The sequence below is a fragment of the Schistocerca americana genome, chromosome 2 (assembly GCF_021461395.2).
Source record: "Schistocerca americana isolate TAMUIC-IGC-003095 chromosome 2, iqSchAmer2.1, whole genome shotgun sequence".
Taxonomy (NCBI): domain Eukaryota; kingdom Metazoa; phylum Arthropoda; class Insecta; order Orthoptera; family Acrididae; genus Schistocerca; species Schistocerca americana.
Window position 1 is genome coordinate 1,048,687,897 of NC_060120.1, and position 15,633 is coordinate 1,048,703,529.

The following is a 15,633-nucleotide window of genomic DNA, read 5'->3' on the forward strand; positions in this document are numbered from 1 at the left end:
ATGTTGTCAACAATTGAGCAGTGCAGAGCAACAAAATTATGCATTGTGCTTTGGGCCCTTATGAAAATAAATATCCAAGAAATAAGTGAGACAGCTTTTCGTAAATGTTCATGTAAACAGTGTGGGCCTACAGATATAGATAAAGTGAAAGCTGCTTCACTATAAGAACAACAGACTTTAGGCCCTTGTGGTTCTCTGTGCCTCACCTACATCTTCTGAGTTGTGATCTATTATTAATTTGGTTTACTTGTCAAGTTTTAATGCCTAGAAATTTAACATAATTAAAATCGATTGGAGATCTTGTTACTAAATGCCTTCAAGTCATAGTGCTTCTTTTAGATTATCGAAACCTTTTTAGAGCAAGTTCATTTTAAAGTAATATTTTTTTTTTTTTTTTTTTTAATCCAAACATTCCAATTTAAATATCTCCTTCAGTTTATGATTCTTAAGTTTCATAATTGTGGTAGTGAGTTGTTTTAAGCTGAAGTTTACTGTGTCTTATGGAAATGACTTTAAACTGACTCCTGCACTCTATGGCAGGGGCCAGAAAATAAACTTTCATTGGCATTGCCAGTAAAGGGCTTGCATCTTACATGCATGTTTCACAATACACTGCTGGTCCTTGTCATGACTGTCTATTACAGCTGACTTCTTATGATGCAGTTATGCTGTTGCTGCTAGGAAGATGATTTGCCAGAAGCCATGATGTACATCCTACTGTTTTTACGAATTCTGAATAAAGAACGTTCAGCTCAACTGTGTCAATCAAACTCAGCCATACATACTTAACCGTATACTCACCCCAGCATTTAGTACTGAAACTGAAAATTTTCTGTCTTGGGTTTGTTCACAGAAATCAGCTCCAATAACCACGAACAAAGTGGGCTTGATTAACAGTTCTGCCACAGGTTGTTCGACTGCCATTTCCTCAGATACACTGCATGCCACGAGGTTGTGGTCAAGTTAGGACATGAGTGTAAATTCAGGACTACAAAGTATGTTATCTGTCCCAGTTCAGTCATTGATCACTAAAAGCGGTTGCAGAAAGCGAAGTTGGCTTTCCCATCATACTTGATGGCAGGCAATTCTAACATTGCTCTGTGTTACATGTAACAGCACTTCAGCACTTGTGAGCTGACCTGCTGTGTTGGAGTGCCACCTTCAAATTAACTGGCAAGTGAAAGATGTCAACTAGCAAGTAATTTTGATCAGACTACAGTCACATGGTAAATAGGGGAGTTTGCCATCAAATTAATGCATTTGATGGATGCTGTGCACAGGAAGAGGTCTGAATCATGTAAAAAATAGTCTTTGATGTTGTCTCATGACAATGCACCAGCTCATATGTCGCTTCTTGTCTGCAGTATCACACAAAACATCTGACTTCCATTGTGCCCCATCCCCCTTTCCTCTGGACCTAGCCCCAGTAGACATTTTCTTGTTTCGAAAACTTAAAGCCACATTGAAAAAGTATCATTTCCAAACCATAAAGGAGATTCACCACAATGCAACAAGAGACCATCCCAGAAAGTGCATCCCAGGAGGCTTTCCAAAAATGAAAGAAACATTGGTAATGGTGCATTACCAGTAGAGGGGAGTGGCAGTGCTAAAAATGTAGTGCAATAAGCAATAAGGACATTCTAAGCAAGGTTCGGTTAACATCTGTCATATTGTGAGGCTCTTAAGCAATACAAAAAGCAGTTCAGAGCCTTCTCCACAATAGTACTTGTTCCCAAATTGTCCACCAAACAATACCTCTCCAGAACAATTTGGATGGGGTGTCATTGTCTACCCAGCCAGTGACTACCACTCATTTCCTGAGTTGATGGAAGTTTTGGGTTGAAGCCACTTAAACGTTGATGGTAAGGTGAAAGATGAGGTCCAATCCTTCCTTAAAGACATGACAGTGAATTAGAACAATGTAAGTATACAACAACTGTTCTCGCACCCCCAAATATGTATTCAACTCCATAGCAATTACATGGGAAAGGAGACAGATGTTGAACATTATTTTTAATGTATGAAGTCCTGAAAACAAGTGTTCCTTTCTGCTTAAAAAGGATGGAGATCTCATCTCTTGGCCAGTCCTCAGATTTCTGGTATTTGATATGTAGAACTATTCAAAAGAGTCACAAGATTTTTAAATCCATATTAAACTAGACTGAACATAAAAAACTCTACTTAACAAAAAAAAAAAAAAAAAAAAAAAAAGTCCACGGTAAAGCAAAATTTTGGTACCACAGCCTTTTGTAACCACAGATTTACCAGAAGTTAATGAGAAAAGAGTGAATGGCAAATGTAATACAGTGACAATAAGTATATCGATACAATGAGTAGTCTGTTAATGTTTTCCTGCATCTGTCAGCATCCTTTCTGGTTTAGTTCTTCTTAGCTCCATAGAGTGAAATTCTTTCTAGCACCTATTTCACTAATTAGTATTTCCTCAGCTTTCTTGAAACAAATTTGAATTTCATGCATTAGATAATGTTATAACATATATTCTGGTCTTATTTGACATGTACCACTTACCAGATTCAGTTCTTCTCTTTCTTATCTTTTATATTTATATTCACTATGAGGAAAAACCTGGTTTCACTATCTCAGTATTCCAAAATCCTTACTGCATATCTGTCTGCTCTGTGCTGATATTTCAAACTACTGGTAATATATGCACTATGTTCAGCCTACTTGTTCCCAATTATGAAAGGTTTATTTCAGTAAATGCTCAAAAATATCAAAAGCAATTATAACAGTTTTAACTGTGTAATCATTATAATAGCCTGTAAAAACTGCTTGACTGATGGTTGCCTGTGTCAAAACATGCTAGGTGTCAACATGTCATTGAGGAGACACATGTAACTGAGGATTCTACTAGAGGTCTCTAGTAGGAGCCTCAGTGACATTTTGATTTCTAACTTGTTTTGACACTGGCAGCTATCACCCAAGCAATACTTAGGGGCTATTGATAAAGACTAAACACTCAAATCTTGTATACTCACTAAACGATTTTGTGGCCCATTTGCAGAAATAAACTTTATAGTGAAAAGTTATGTGGTCACTGATTCCATCAGCCAATAACATGACAAATATAGACTACTTCTAACATTCTGACAATGACTGACAATTCATCAATACAAGGTAAGGTACGCAGTTTGTCTGGTTCCACAGGATTACAATTACTAAATATATGGCAATTATTATTTTATTGTTCATTATATGCACTATATTGCTCCTGAATTTTTAACAGTTATGCCAATATACTGACACTATATGATTATGTACCATGGTTGTTTATGTACTGCCTGTGTTTGGATATCTTGGAGTTTGTATTGATGACGTGCTAGAGTCAGTTATGTTTCCTTCAATTTCTGTAAATTTTTAGAAATTATATGTTCAATGTGATTTTTAGTCAGTCAGCTTAAAACGGTTCTACATAAACATTAGCCACAGTAAATAAACAGACCTGGCAGAAACAATGTCATTAATCAAACAATTTCTAATGGCTGTAGAACCAAGTATGAAAAAACCAATTGCAGTATTATTTTGAGCCCTCTAACACAGTTTTATCATTTATTTTAATCTACTATTTCTTTTTTTACTGTGGTATATTAGTAAATTTACACAGATATAATTTGTCTATCATTTTAAAGAACTTGTACATGTATTACATGTGCACATTAAGTCAAAAAAAGTAATCTTCACTGAAGCTTTCTGGACAGTGACAATATTCTCAGTATAAAGGAATTCAGTGAAATTCTTACAATTGAACATTTCCACAGAAATTAGAGAGCAACAGAACAGCACACAATATATTGTGTAAAGGAAAACAAATTTTCACCATAGCCACTTAACAGATACATGACAAAATGACAGATATATGATAAAATGACAGAGTATGGCAGATACATATAATAAATATATAATATATTCAAATACAGACAGAATGAATACTTGTGCATATTAAACAGCAACAAATACTCATGTATAGTTAAAAACACCTTTGGAAGAACAGGTTCCTTCAAGTTGCTGAAAGTTAAAAAAAACAGCACTACTCAGCTCTCTTTCTGCTTTGAAAAGGTAACTTCAGTGGGTTTCTCACACTCTGTGTTCCCATCAATGTACTGCACCTTGTTAAGTACAGTGAAACCTCTCGAGAAGATCACCCTTTTAAGCTGACCCTCTCTCTAAATGACTGTATTTTTAAGGAACGGAAATAAATTTTCGTAAGACCCTTTAAGATGACCACCCCCTTCCCCAACCAATGGCCACTCTTCAACAAACAGTGTCCTCCCTTTAAAACTATCACAATCAATCATAGGAAAGGGAATTACAATGCTGTATTACTGTAAGGGACCAAAAAAATCTGTAAAATTTCATTGTCATTTGTACCTTTAATAGCAACCAGTTCCGGTTTTTTCTCTGTAGTGGACAGTCATGGCTACTTCAAATAAAAGAAAACTTGATCTTTCACTAGAACCATGAATTTCTGTTATTAGAGAGAGTGAAAAAGGAAAATCTCTGCATCAGTTGGTGAGCGAGTTTAATTGTAGAAAAAGTCAAATATAGAATGCAACTGCAAACTGTGACAGGTATTTTAGGTATGTTAAGGAATGGGAACAAAATGCCAACAAAAATTCAAAGAAAAGAAGGTGGTAACCATCTGAAGACATTAACAATGCTGTTTTAGAGTGATGTGATAGAGCACAAGCCAAAGGACTGCCTATTAGTGGCCTGATACTACAAGCAAAAACCCTTAAATTTGTTCCTGATCTCGGAATTCCTAATTTAAGTGCAAGCAATGGCTGGTTGGGCCAATTTTGTGTTCAACTCTGTATTGTTTACTAAGAAATCTGTAATATCCAACTTGAAGATGAGTAGTGTAATTACGAGCGGTTATTATGACAGTGACATTTACAACATGGATAAAACTGCAGTATGAGATTTTCACTCTCATTCTGGAAACATCCCCCAGGCTGTGGCTAAGCCATGTCTCCACAGTATCCTTTCTTTCAAGAGTGCTAGTTCTGCAGGGTTTGCAGGAGAGCTTCTGTAAAGTTTGGAAGGTAGGAGATGAGATACTGACAGAAGTAAAGCTGTGAGGACCGGGCGTGAGTCATCCTTCGGTAGCTAAGATGGTAGAGCACTTGCTCACAAAAGGCAAAGGTCCCGAGTTCGAGTCTCGGTCGGGCACACAGTTTTAATCTGCCAGGAAGTTTCATGGATAAAACTGGCCAATTTTTTAAAGCTGTTCCAGACAAAACACTAACTGCAGAGGGTTATCACTGCAAAGGCATCAGAATAGCAAAACAGATTAATAAAAGTAAATCGTCCCCAGCACTTCAAAAACGATGCAATTTCCTTGCTTGGTGTCTCTTGGCATTAAAATAAAAACACATGGATGATGTGCGACATTTTTCGTTCTTGGCTGAATAACTTAAATTCTAAAATGACCATCCAGGAACGTAAAATCTTACTTTTCATACATAATGCACCAGGTCATTGCAGCGAAAAGTTATCGAATATGGAAGTAAAATGTTTTTCTGCCAACACATCATCATGTGTTCAGCCTCTCGACCAAGGAGTAGTGATCCAGTTTTTTAAATTAAATAAATGAAAGAAGCTTCTGCATTCCATTGTTGCAAAAATGGATAACGCAACATCAGAATATGACTTAGCTAAGTCTGTGATCACAGTTGATGCTGAGAGATGGATTAAAAGTTCATCAAATGATGCAAAAAAATGAAATAATTACAAAATGCTTTATTAATTCTGGTTTTCAGTCTTCACAAAATTGTGATCACTAAGGAAGAAGAATCAATAAACATTCTCAGTCACCTGTTTGATGCTGCCAATACTGAATTGGACACTTCTACAGTGAATGAAGAAATTAAATGCTTCAATAGTAGTGACAATTGGGAAGATGTCATTGTAGAAATGAACTGAGATCCACAATGTAGTGACAACCAAAACAATGATAGTGACACAATTTCTGCAGAGGCAGATGGTGATGCCTTATGTAGTATTACTAGACACAAGTCCCTTGCTTTTGAGCTCTCCAACCAAAAATTAACGTACTTACTATCTGAGGTGAAAAAGGAATATGAGAATGCGATTGTAAGCAAATATATGAAAAATTGTGTGCGGATGCCAATTTCCGTGTATTTTACTATGCAAATGATTATGAACATACTGTATTATTATAATGGTTATTAATACATTATAAGAGCTCATTTTTCATTCTAGCAGTTGCTGTCATTAATTGTGTTCAGCATCACATTTTACCTTGATTACCACTTGAGAAGACCATTCCTCCAGATGACCACTTCCTCACAAAAAAAATACATGGTCAGGTTAAAGAGGTTTCACTGTGTGTGCAATTTTAAAATGTTATGTACATGACATGAGCAGAAACAAAAACTAAATACAAAAATTGCTACATCAAAAGTACACAATGCAGCATAACTTTTGTCATTGTTGTGAAAACAAATTAAATCTGAACTTCAGACATGGGATAGCACGCTTTTGCATTGAATATGTGATTAGCTGGAGAAATGCATATGTTTCTGGACAAACTTAAATATGTTGTACACTGGCAACAGATAGTTGTAAAGTGAGTAGTTATCAATACAACAACAACAACAATAATAATAATAATAATAATAATAATAATGATGAGAAAACAAGAACAATGGAACAGATGGTGGTTTAACTCACTATTTTTCAACTACAATATGGTGGTTTTGGGTATCCCTCAGATGATGATAAAGCACTATACCGTAATCAAACAAATATGAAGATAATTACAGAAAAATATTTGAACAACTGATGAATACGTTTCATGACATCCTTGATCGAAATGCTTGAATAAACTTACAGGACACAAAAATTAGCCATCACAGCAAGTAACCATGCTCTTAAGAAATTAGTTGCTTAGCAGGTAACAACATGCTTGTTGCTCAAAATTTTCCACAATCTCCTCACCCCTAAACAAAGCTCCCATGAGTTATATAGATGAAGAACGTCTTACCTCACACATTAATTCCTAAGTACATATTTGGTTGTCTAGATAATAATGTACAAACCTCTACTCATTGGTGGAACTGCAAATGTAATTTTTTCTTCTATTTTTGCTTTCCCAAGAAATTATAGTGAAAGAGAATAGATTATGAAAGTGCTCCAGTTGTTTTAATAGTGTACAAGACTCAAAATATGCAGACAGTTTCCTGCACATTATGGAGGCTCAGGACACACTGCTGCTAAGCCAGCATATAAACACAATTTTACAGAGTCTGTAAGTGAGGTAATTACTGTTCCTACTAATCAAGATGAATTATAGTATTTTAATTTTGTCTATAATATTTTAAAAAAAGACATAAAAAAACCATGGAAGTCAAAGGTTGCAGAGTGGCTGCTTTCTTTAGTTAAACGTTTTGACTTATTCACCACCACCACCACCACCACCACCACCAGCACCAGATAATCAAGATTTTGGTTAGCATGTCATACACAGGTATGGAGTTATCTATCTTACCCACAAGATAATACAACTATACTTGCTCTGTAGCAGTTGTCTTACGGATAAGATAAATGACTCCATACCTGTGTATGATTTGTTCATCCATAACTTGATTAATCATAAAATGTCTAAATCGAAACATGTAACTAAAAAAAAAGCAATTATCATACAGCCTAAGACTTCCACATATTTTTATAGTGTCCATAATAGCACTGATACAACCTTCAAAGTACCCGATGTTAGCTATATCAGAGTTTGATAAACAAAAAAAGTGAAGTATATGAACGTGTGATGCTAACTGAAGAAAAGTAGAGTGACAGCAGTTCACACTTTCTGTTCGAACTTACTATAAAAAGTAACATGCTGAGTGACTCAACTGAGCAGATCTGAGACTTACAAAATATTAACAGTGAAGTTTACACCAGAAGTCACCTGTATCATAATTTTCAATGTATAAGGCATTGTGTTCAAACAACTTATTACACCATATTATTATTCTATTCACATGTATCAGAGCAGCTTCACAACAGTAGAACTGAGAACTGTTTTATTCTAACACAAAATCCTAGGTGGAATAACAATAATATAACGAAAAGGACGTAGCGCTACTCACAATATTGAGGAGACGATGAGTTGCAGATGGGTGCAAGAAAAAGGCTGCTGTATCCTTTGGCTTTTAGCCAAAATGTCTTATTCTGAAGTAGAAAACGCACACACATTCACACGAGTACAACTCGTACACACTTGACCACTGTCTCTAGCCACAGTGGCCAGAGATGATGATGACAAAAGCTAGTTGGGTACAGCAGTTTTTTTGTTGTACCCATATGCAATTCAATGTCTCCTCTATATGGTGAGTATCAAACTATCCTTTTCATAAGAAATGTTTTTTTCCTAGTATATAATATATGTGTATGAACATTAAGCATTATACTGATACTAAAGACTTTTGGCTAGTACAGTATTTCTGAACTCTGTAGTAAGTTAACCAAAAAGGAACTATTGTCACAAGGAACAAATTTATAAGCACTAGCACAGGCAGAACTTTCCATCAGAGTCACTTGTTTATCAGTAAGAAAAAAAAGAATCATATAAATTACAAAATTATTTTGCCACCTAACTTCTTCAAAAAAATTTCTGTAAAATAATCCATATGCACTAAAATTACAACTACCATCTGTAGGTATAGAAATGTCCCCAATATTATTATTTTTCACTTAACAAGCTGATTATCTTACAATTTTTATTTTGATAAAGCTATTAAATTGTACTACACCATTCATTAATTACATTTGGTATCAGGCAAAAAAAGTTACCTTTAGCAGTACACACAACCAGCATATTATAGACTGAAGCTGACTAGAGAAGTAGTGACAACAGATACATGTAATTTCTTCTATACATGAAAAAGTTTAAATTAATGAAGATGTTTAAGTAAATGCAATGACTAGACTCGTGTGTAACATCCTTAAAAATTACAGATAATCGCTTAAAAATCTATCAACAAATGATTACAGATCATTGAGGAAGTATGTCTCTCACCATCCATTCAAATAAAAACTATTCTGATGGCTCAATGATTGTTTTCCTTGGTGCCAAGATTGGTCCCATAAACACTTTTTTAGCCACACATGTCATTTCTCAAAGTATTTTTAATCTTTTTCTCACCTGTCTGCGGCAGTTTCCTTTTATAATATGAGTTTTACTTGTTTGTTATCTTACTATGTCAATTTCTGCCCTTGTCTGAGAGGGGAAGACTGCATGCTGTGGTTGTCAGTGTGACAGGAGGAACAGTGAGTGGTTTCACTCTAAATGACTGTCAATGAGTATGATGTGCTACAAATCAAATTCTAGTGTCAGTCATCGTATATTATGTTTCATCATCTTTCCTCCCCCTCAGTACCACTACCAACACTGAAACCAATTTAATTACAAAATATCCTCAAAAATGCCTCATTAAGGTTACACCAATTACCATTTTCAGTCATTTGGCACGAAGTCTATCAAGCATTGATTTTAAAAAATTCACAAAATAAAAAAAAACTATCATATTATAAGCAACAGAACTTAAGAGAGGTTCAATGATATGCAAGTCATCTGATAAAAATTCTCTCAGAGAAGTCATTAAGCCTCCTCTCCACCCCCAAGTAACAGAACATTTTCTTGATCAATTTTTATCTTTGTCTGAAGCAGCATGACTTTCACTGAACAAACTGACAATGGTGATAAGTAACACAGAGACGCCTTTTGAGTCAATAAATCTATCATAACAAAACCAGAATATTCACAGTTCACATTACATAATTTAACAAACAGAGTTACAACAATCACACTGAAATGAAAAAAGATTAAAATATATAATACAAATGTCAGTAAAATAGTAAGTACATGAAACTGTTTGATATTCTAATTAATACTTTCTTGTTCCCATAATATGTCTTAATTTTTGCAGTCCATTAAGCATAAAGGAATGTCAGCATCAGTACACATAGATCAATAATAGAAATCTTAACAACGCCATGTGAATGTTACATTAACATTACCACACAGCATGAACTGAAACAAAGGAAATGTTGCATAGCTGTCTACTCACTCTATAGGAGCTCTTCATGGTACTTACTTACTAATTAGGAATTATTACACTGAAAGCAAGCAAAGTAGTGCATCACATTTTAAACTTTAAGCTTACAATTATAAGCATTTATTTAACCACAAGTTACTGCATCAAGCCATAACATTGTAACAAATATTTTACTTTGAAACAAACAGCTAATTGTTGAAAATGCAACAAATTTAATGAAATAACGTTCACTATATGCGAAAATGCATCTGCATTAACTCCAAAAATTTAACACCTCTAATCAAAAATATTTCCTGTGGTCTTCCCACATCATCATGGAAGCCTGGCCTAAATATGTCTTACTTTTCAAAAAATTTCACATATGCCTTGATGCAGATAAGCAGTTCTGCAGACATAGCAATGAAAATATTTTGTACATTATTTGTACATAAATAAATATCTAGAATTATTCGAAAATAAATAATTTTTACAAATATACAAAAATTTGTACAGATAATAACTGCCATATTCCACAGAGAAACAATTTGCAGTTAAAGTCTTTTCAAACAAATTATTTCAGTTGTTGACAGCAACTTCATTATTCAGGTGGTGGGAAGAAATACAGAAGCACCAGAGTCCCAAGAAAGAAACACAGGCAGAACACTGATAAGAGAGAGTCACGCTGAACATTCATGCTCACGGTATGTGGACTTCCACGGGCAATTAGGCTCTCTATTGTGTGCAACACTGCGTCAACTCTGAAACGCCCAACAATGTCCTCAACAGAGCACACGTCCTCCTGCAACATTGTGCAGGGCAAAAGATTAAACCACGCCCTTCCCTACTCAGTGGTTATTTGAGAGAGCAAAAATAATTACTTATAACAACATGTTTCTTATAATACCTACAGCAATTTTGCCCCTGTAAAAGAACAGTATCTTTTCTATTTTAAAAATATACAACACTAATCCCAACCAGCAATGACAGTTCACAATTTTTTTTTATTTTTTTTATTTTTTTTGCCACAGCACCAATTGTGGCTTGTCAAGGAAGACCAACATAAAAAGATAAAAAGACATTAAGAAATCTGATTTTCTTGTAGTTTGTTTTTAATGCCAATAGTGTTCAAAATAAAACTACAGTCAAATAAAGACAGGGAAAAACTAACGAAGTGGCACCAAACATAAAGTATATGACCCCAGCAACTTTTGGAATGAGATATTCATTATGCAGGTAAGAGGGAGATGTAGCACAAAGAAAAAAATTAAAAAGCTTCCTCTATACTCCAGATTAAGAGAGAAAAGCAAGACATCTCACTCAATCTTTTCTAACTTATTATTACTAACCCGAGGTCTTGCGTTAATTTTTTTCCCTTATCATCCCAACCATCTTCAATATTTAGCTTCTGACAACCAATATTTAAGTCATATTTTCTGACAGCTAGTATTTATGTCATATTTTCTGCAGGTGTGGTGTGTGCATGGGAGAATGTGTGTCAGCCTCAAGTAAAAAGTAAAGTTTATTTTTTATTTTCTTTCCCTGCGTGAGTGATGTATGCATGTTATGAGAACCCAATTATAAAACAACTATGATATTTGGAAATGGTGTAGCTGGCCAAGCTGAGAAATGTCAAAATAAACCAAATCGTGCAGTGCTTCAGTGAGAGAAATATACTAGTATCCAGCTGTAACGTGTTCTTGTCAACAATACAAAAGTTAATTCCTCCTACTTTCCAGTACAAAAGAGGAGTAAAGAAATAACAAAGGATGACAGCTAAAAAACTGAATTGTCTTCTCCATTCCACCTGTAGCTACACAGTTGTATGTAAAATCTAGCACAATGACATAAGGGCAAATTTCGTAATTTAGAGAGAATTTTTTCTTGGTTACAAGAGAAATTAAAGTAAGTTATAGCCCAAAATTTGGATAGCAGCTTCAGCTTTTTTATATAATTTAGTTAATAGATAAAAGGAGAATGAAATATAAAAGTTTAACTGTGATACCATGAGATTATTAAATTCCACAAGCCTCAGTTGTCATTAAACTGAACAATATTTTCCACATACTTTTAATTATGCAATGTTTTGTTAATGAACACAGTGTGTATAATTATTCTGGATAGTGCCCATTCCAGAACATCAACAAGTGGGAAGCATCAAATAAAAAACAAAACTGAATTAGTAAAGGAAAATTATGTAAACTGTTATTGCTTCTTATTGGGACTTTGTGCTCTATATTCCTTCCCTTAATGATAGTAATATCTGCAAATGGGCAAGCTGCAAACAAGATACAACACAACAGAGATATTATTTAGCAAAAAGAAAATGCAGTGTTATAGCAAAGAAATTATATTTTGAATAATGAAAAAGCTATTGTGTCCATGATGTAGAAACAAACTGTTTAGCAACAAAGTCATTTTAATGGTGTAGAAGATGAGTATAATTTCTGCTATTCATCTGATACACTGGACTGATACGATATTTCAGTGGCCAGGTATTTCATCAAAGCATACCACCTTCAAGCATTCACTCCAGCAAAGCCGTGATAAATTTTATGTCTTAAATATAACATAGATAAGCTGCATGAAGCTTTCCCTGATTAACAAATGTCACTGAAGCTGTTGAGTGCTGCATTAGATAGCATTGCTAAAGCATCAAAATATTTTTATCAGCTCTGGGCAACAATATTTACCATTTGTGTAACCCCCCTATGAGAGTACTAAATTACATGGAAAATTGTGTGTGCTATTGTTAAGCAATGGTGTATTATACTAGCACCTGAATATACCATGTTCTGTTGAAAGGGCATGGAAATGGGCAGTCTGTTGGAATGCCAAAACCAGCCACTCAACAGAATCCACTGCATGCTGGTGCAATTGCCAGAGATGTTGCCGAGCGGTCTAAGGCGCTGCAGTCATGGACTGTGTGGCTGGTCCCGGCGGAGATTCGAGTCCTCCCTCGGGCATGGGTGTGTGTGTTCGTACTTAGGATAATTTAGGTTAAGTAGTGTGTAAGCTTAGGGACTGATGACCTTAGCAGTTAAGTCCTATAAGATTTCACACACATCTGAACATCAGAGGTGTTGATTAGCACCTATGCACCAGAAGTTCCCACCTGTGGACTTCCACAAATGGACAACAAACACCATCACTGAAACGTCTGAATACTTCAACCAAGAACATGCTCAGATGATATATTCAAATGTTTTCAATGTACCATTCAAGACAGCGCCCAAAAGCCTTAGCAACACTAGCCTGAATCATCAAAATAATAATGAATGCAGTTGTTCAAATAAAAATTAAGCAAAAAGGTTGCAGTGCTCGCATCATTACAGTAAATGGTAAATGTATATGTATATCAGAGAGGGTGAGGTCTATCTATAGCTCTCAGAGATTTGAAGCAGTGTCCCGAAAAGCAGTTGCAGTGTTGATACATGTTATTTACATAACACACAGGGTAAATTACATTTTATTTAATGAATAAATGAATCATTTAGAAAAGACAGTAATAGAACTGACCACATATCAAAGTAAATCATTTCAGATAGTCTGGAAAGTTTGATTTTAAGCATGTAAGCTGACAATTATTTTTTTCTGCTCCTGTTAATGCTGATTGTTACCTTCTCCATTACGAGACATGTACTGACATATTAACCACTATTTTTTTGTTCAATATTATTTGAAATGGTGCTGAAGAATGGGTTATAAATACTAACCAAAGTTATATGCACAAAGAGATGACAACTACTAGAACAAAACTGAGAAACACACATTTCTGTAACAAGTTAATCAATCAATTCTTAAGAGGGTGATGTGTCAGTGATGGTCTGGCAGCTAAAATATGAGAAGGCAAGAAGCTGCTACACAGAGACAAGCATCAAGGATTGTTTCCTGAAGGATCAAGATAACTCGCAGATAGGAAGTTTACTTGACTGAAACAGTACTGATAGACTAGTAGGCAATTCCATACTGATACTTAAAAATTCCCTCAAAACCATTACAGTTAAATAAGAGGGATTTATGCAAATATGGCAAGTTTCTCTTAAACAATAAGGTCCTCTTTGCACCAGCATCCATACAAATATGATTCTCACCATGTTATTCACTGACCTACTTGGCCTTTGGAAGCAGCTGTAGTGTAAGAAGAGTGGTAATAGCAATGTTGACTGTAAATGTTTTGAAAAAATGTGGTCAAAATTATAAAGAATGCAGAATGACAAAGGTGATAGCAAGTGAGCAATGAATAGGTTGTAATTATTAACAGAAGTAGGAAATCACTGGCAAACAATATCACGAAATTAGAAAAGAAGCAAAAATTAAAAATGAAACAAGGCTCCAAGGACTGAATAAAATAAACTATGAAAGACAGGAAGCATAAAAGATATCATTGAGATAGAAGTGAGAAGTAGAAGCATTTCGTTTCAGTTGAGTGTGAAGTTAGTTTAAAATAAGAACATGATAAGAGGCAGCTTCCAAAATGGAATCCAAAAAGCTATTTTCGTAAACAAGTGATACAAATGATTCTACTTGTGAAACAATAAGCACTTTATGGTACATACAGCATTTTAGTAATCTAGTCCTTGAAATGCGAACATTTTACATGAAAATTTTCCATGACTATTAGTATAAATGTAACTAAAAATATATGGTGAATTACTGTAACCAGCCAAATTTATTTTATTCTTCCCACCACGCATTTTGGAGGATTAAGATCCATCAGATGGATTTATGTCATTTAATCAGGCATTGACAATTTTTATGTATTACTTTTGTGTAACCTGGGATACTGTTTCTCACTGGGCACAGGATGATTTTCCATTCATATGTCTGTCACACCTACTTTTTCTCAATCTACAGCTTCATCTTCTCTATTACTTTGCATTAATTTAATGTGATTATAACCAACAATTCTCTTGTGCTGAATCTAGTCAACAAAACACTGTTTCAGTAGATCAGGCTGCCTTTTATATAATGCTACAGTTTGCTTATAATCACAATGTAACTGCCACAAGAGAAACCAGTTAAGTTATCGAGACAGTCACTATGGTAATTTGACCTGGTGGAAAACAAGATAAATTGCAGTAAAACAAATTTAAATGATTTTTTCTGCTAGTGGCATGTCCATTGAATGACGGATGAATGTCTAGTGGTGTGTGTGTGTGTGTGTGTGTGTGTGTGTGTGTGTGTGTGTGTGTGTGTGTTTAGTGATTTAGGGAGAGAATTAGAGTGACGTGATAAAACAAGCACACAACTTTATACATACATACACACATACATACACACATGCACATGATATACATACAAACGAACAGCTTTGAAATGCAGTCATTGAAAGTAATTACCTCATCAACACCAATTCGGCGACAAGCTTCCAAGAAATTATCCACATTTCTCCTACATCTTGCCATTGTCAGCTTCGGCTGAAAAAATATTTGATAAAATCAGATTAAATAAAGCCACGATAATTCAAATGTAAGTTCAAACAAATAACTAGCCAGTAGCCACTTTCATTATGAAACAGAAAATTACAATATTTCACTCACTTGAGTGACAATTTACA

General features: G+C 34.8%; 1 protein-coding gene across 1 annotated transcript in view; it reads right to left on the reverse strand.

The window, feature by feature from the left end:
- The window catches only part of LOC124594664 (leucine-rich repeat and calponin homology domain-containing protein), a gene marked incomplete at its 5' end in the record, with an annotated part of 256,146 nt that overhangs the window by 23,009 nt on the left and 217,504 nt on the right, over positions 1-15,633 (reverse strand). Inside the window, one exon of the mRNA XM_047133034.1 lies at positions 15,416-15,493. Within this exon, the coding sequence (XP_046988990.1) occupies positions 15,416-15,493 (78 nt within the window). The remainder of the gene's footprint in view (positions 1-15,415; positions 15,494-15,633) is intronic.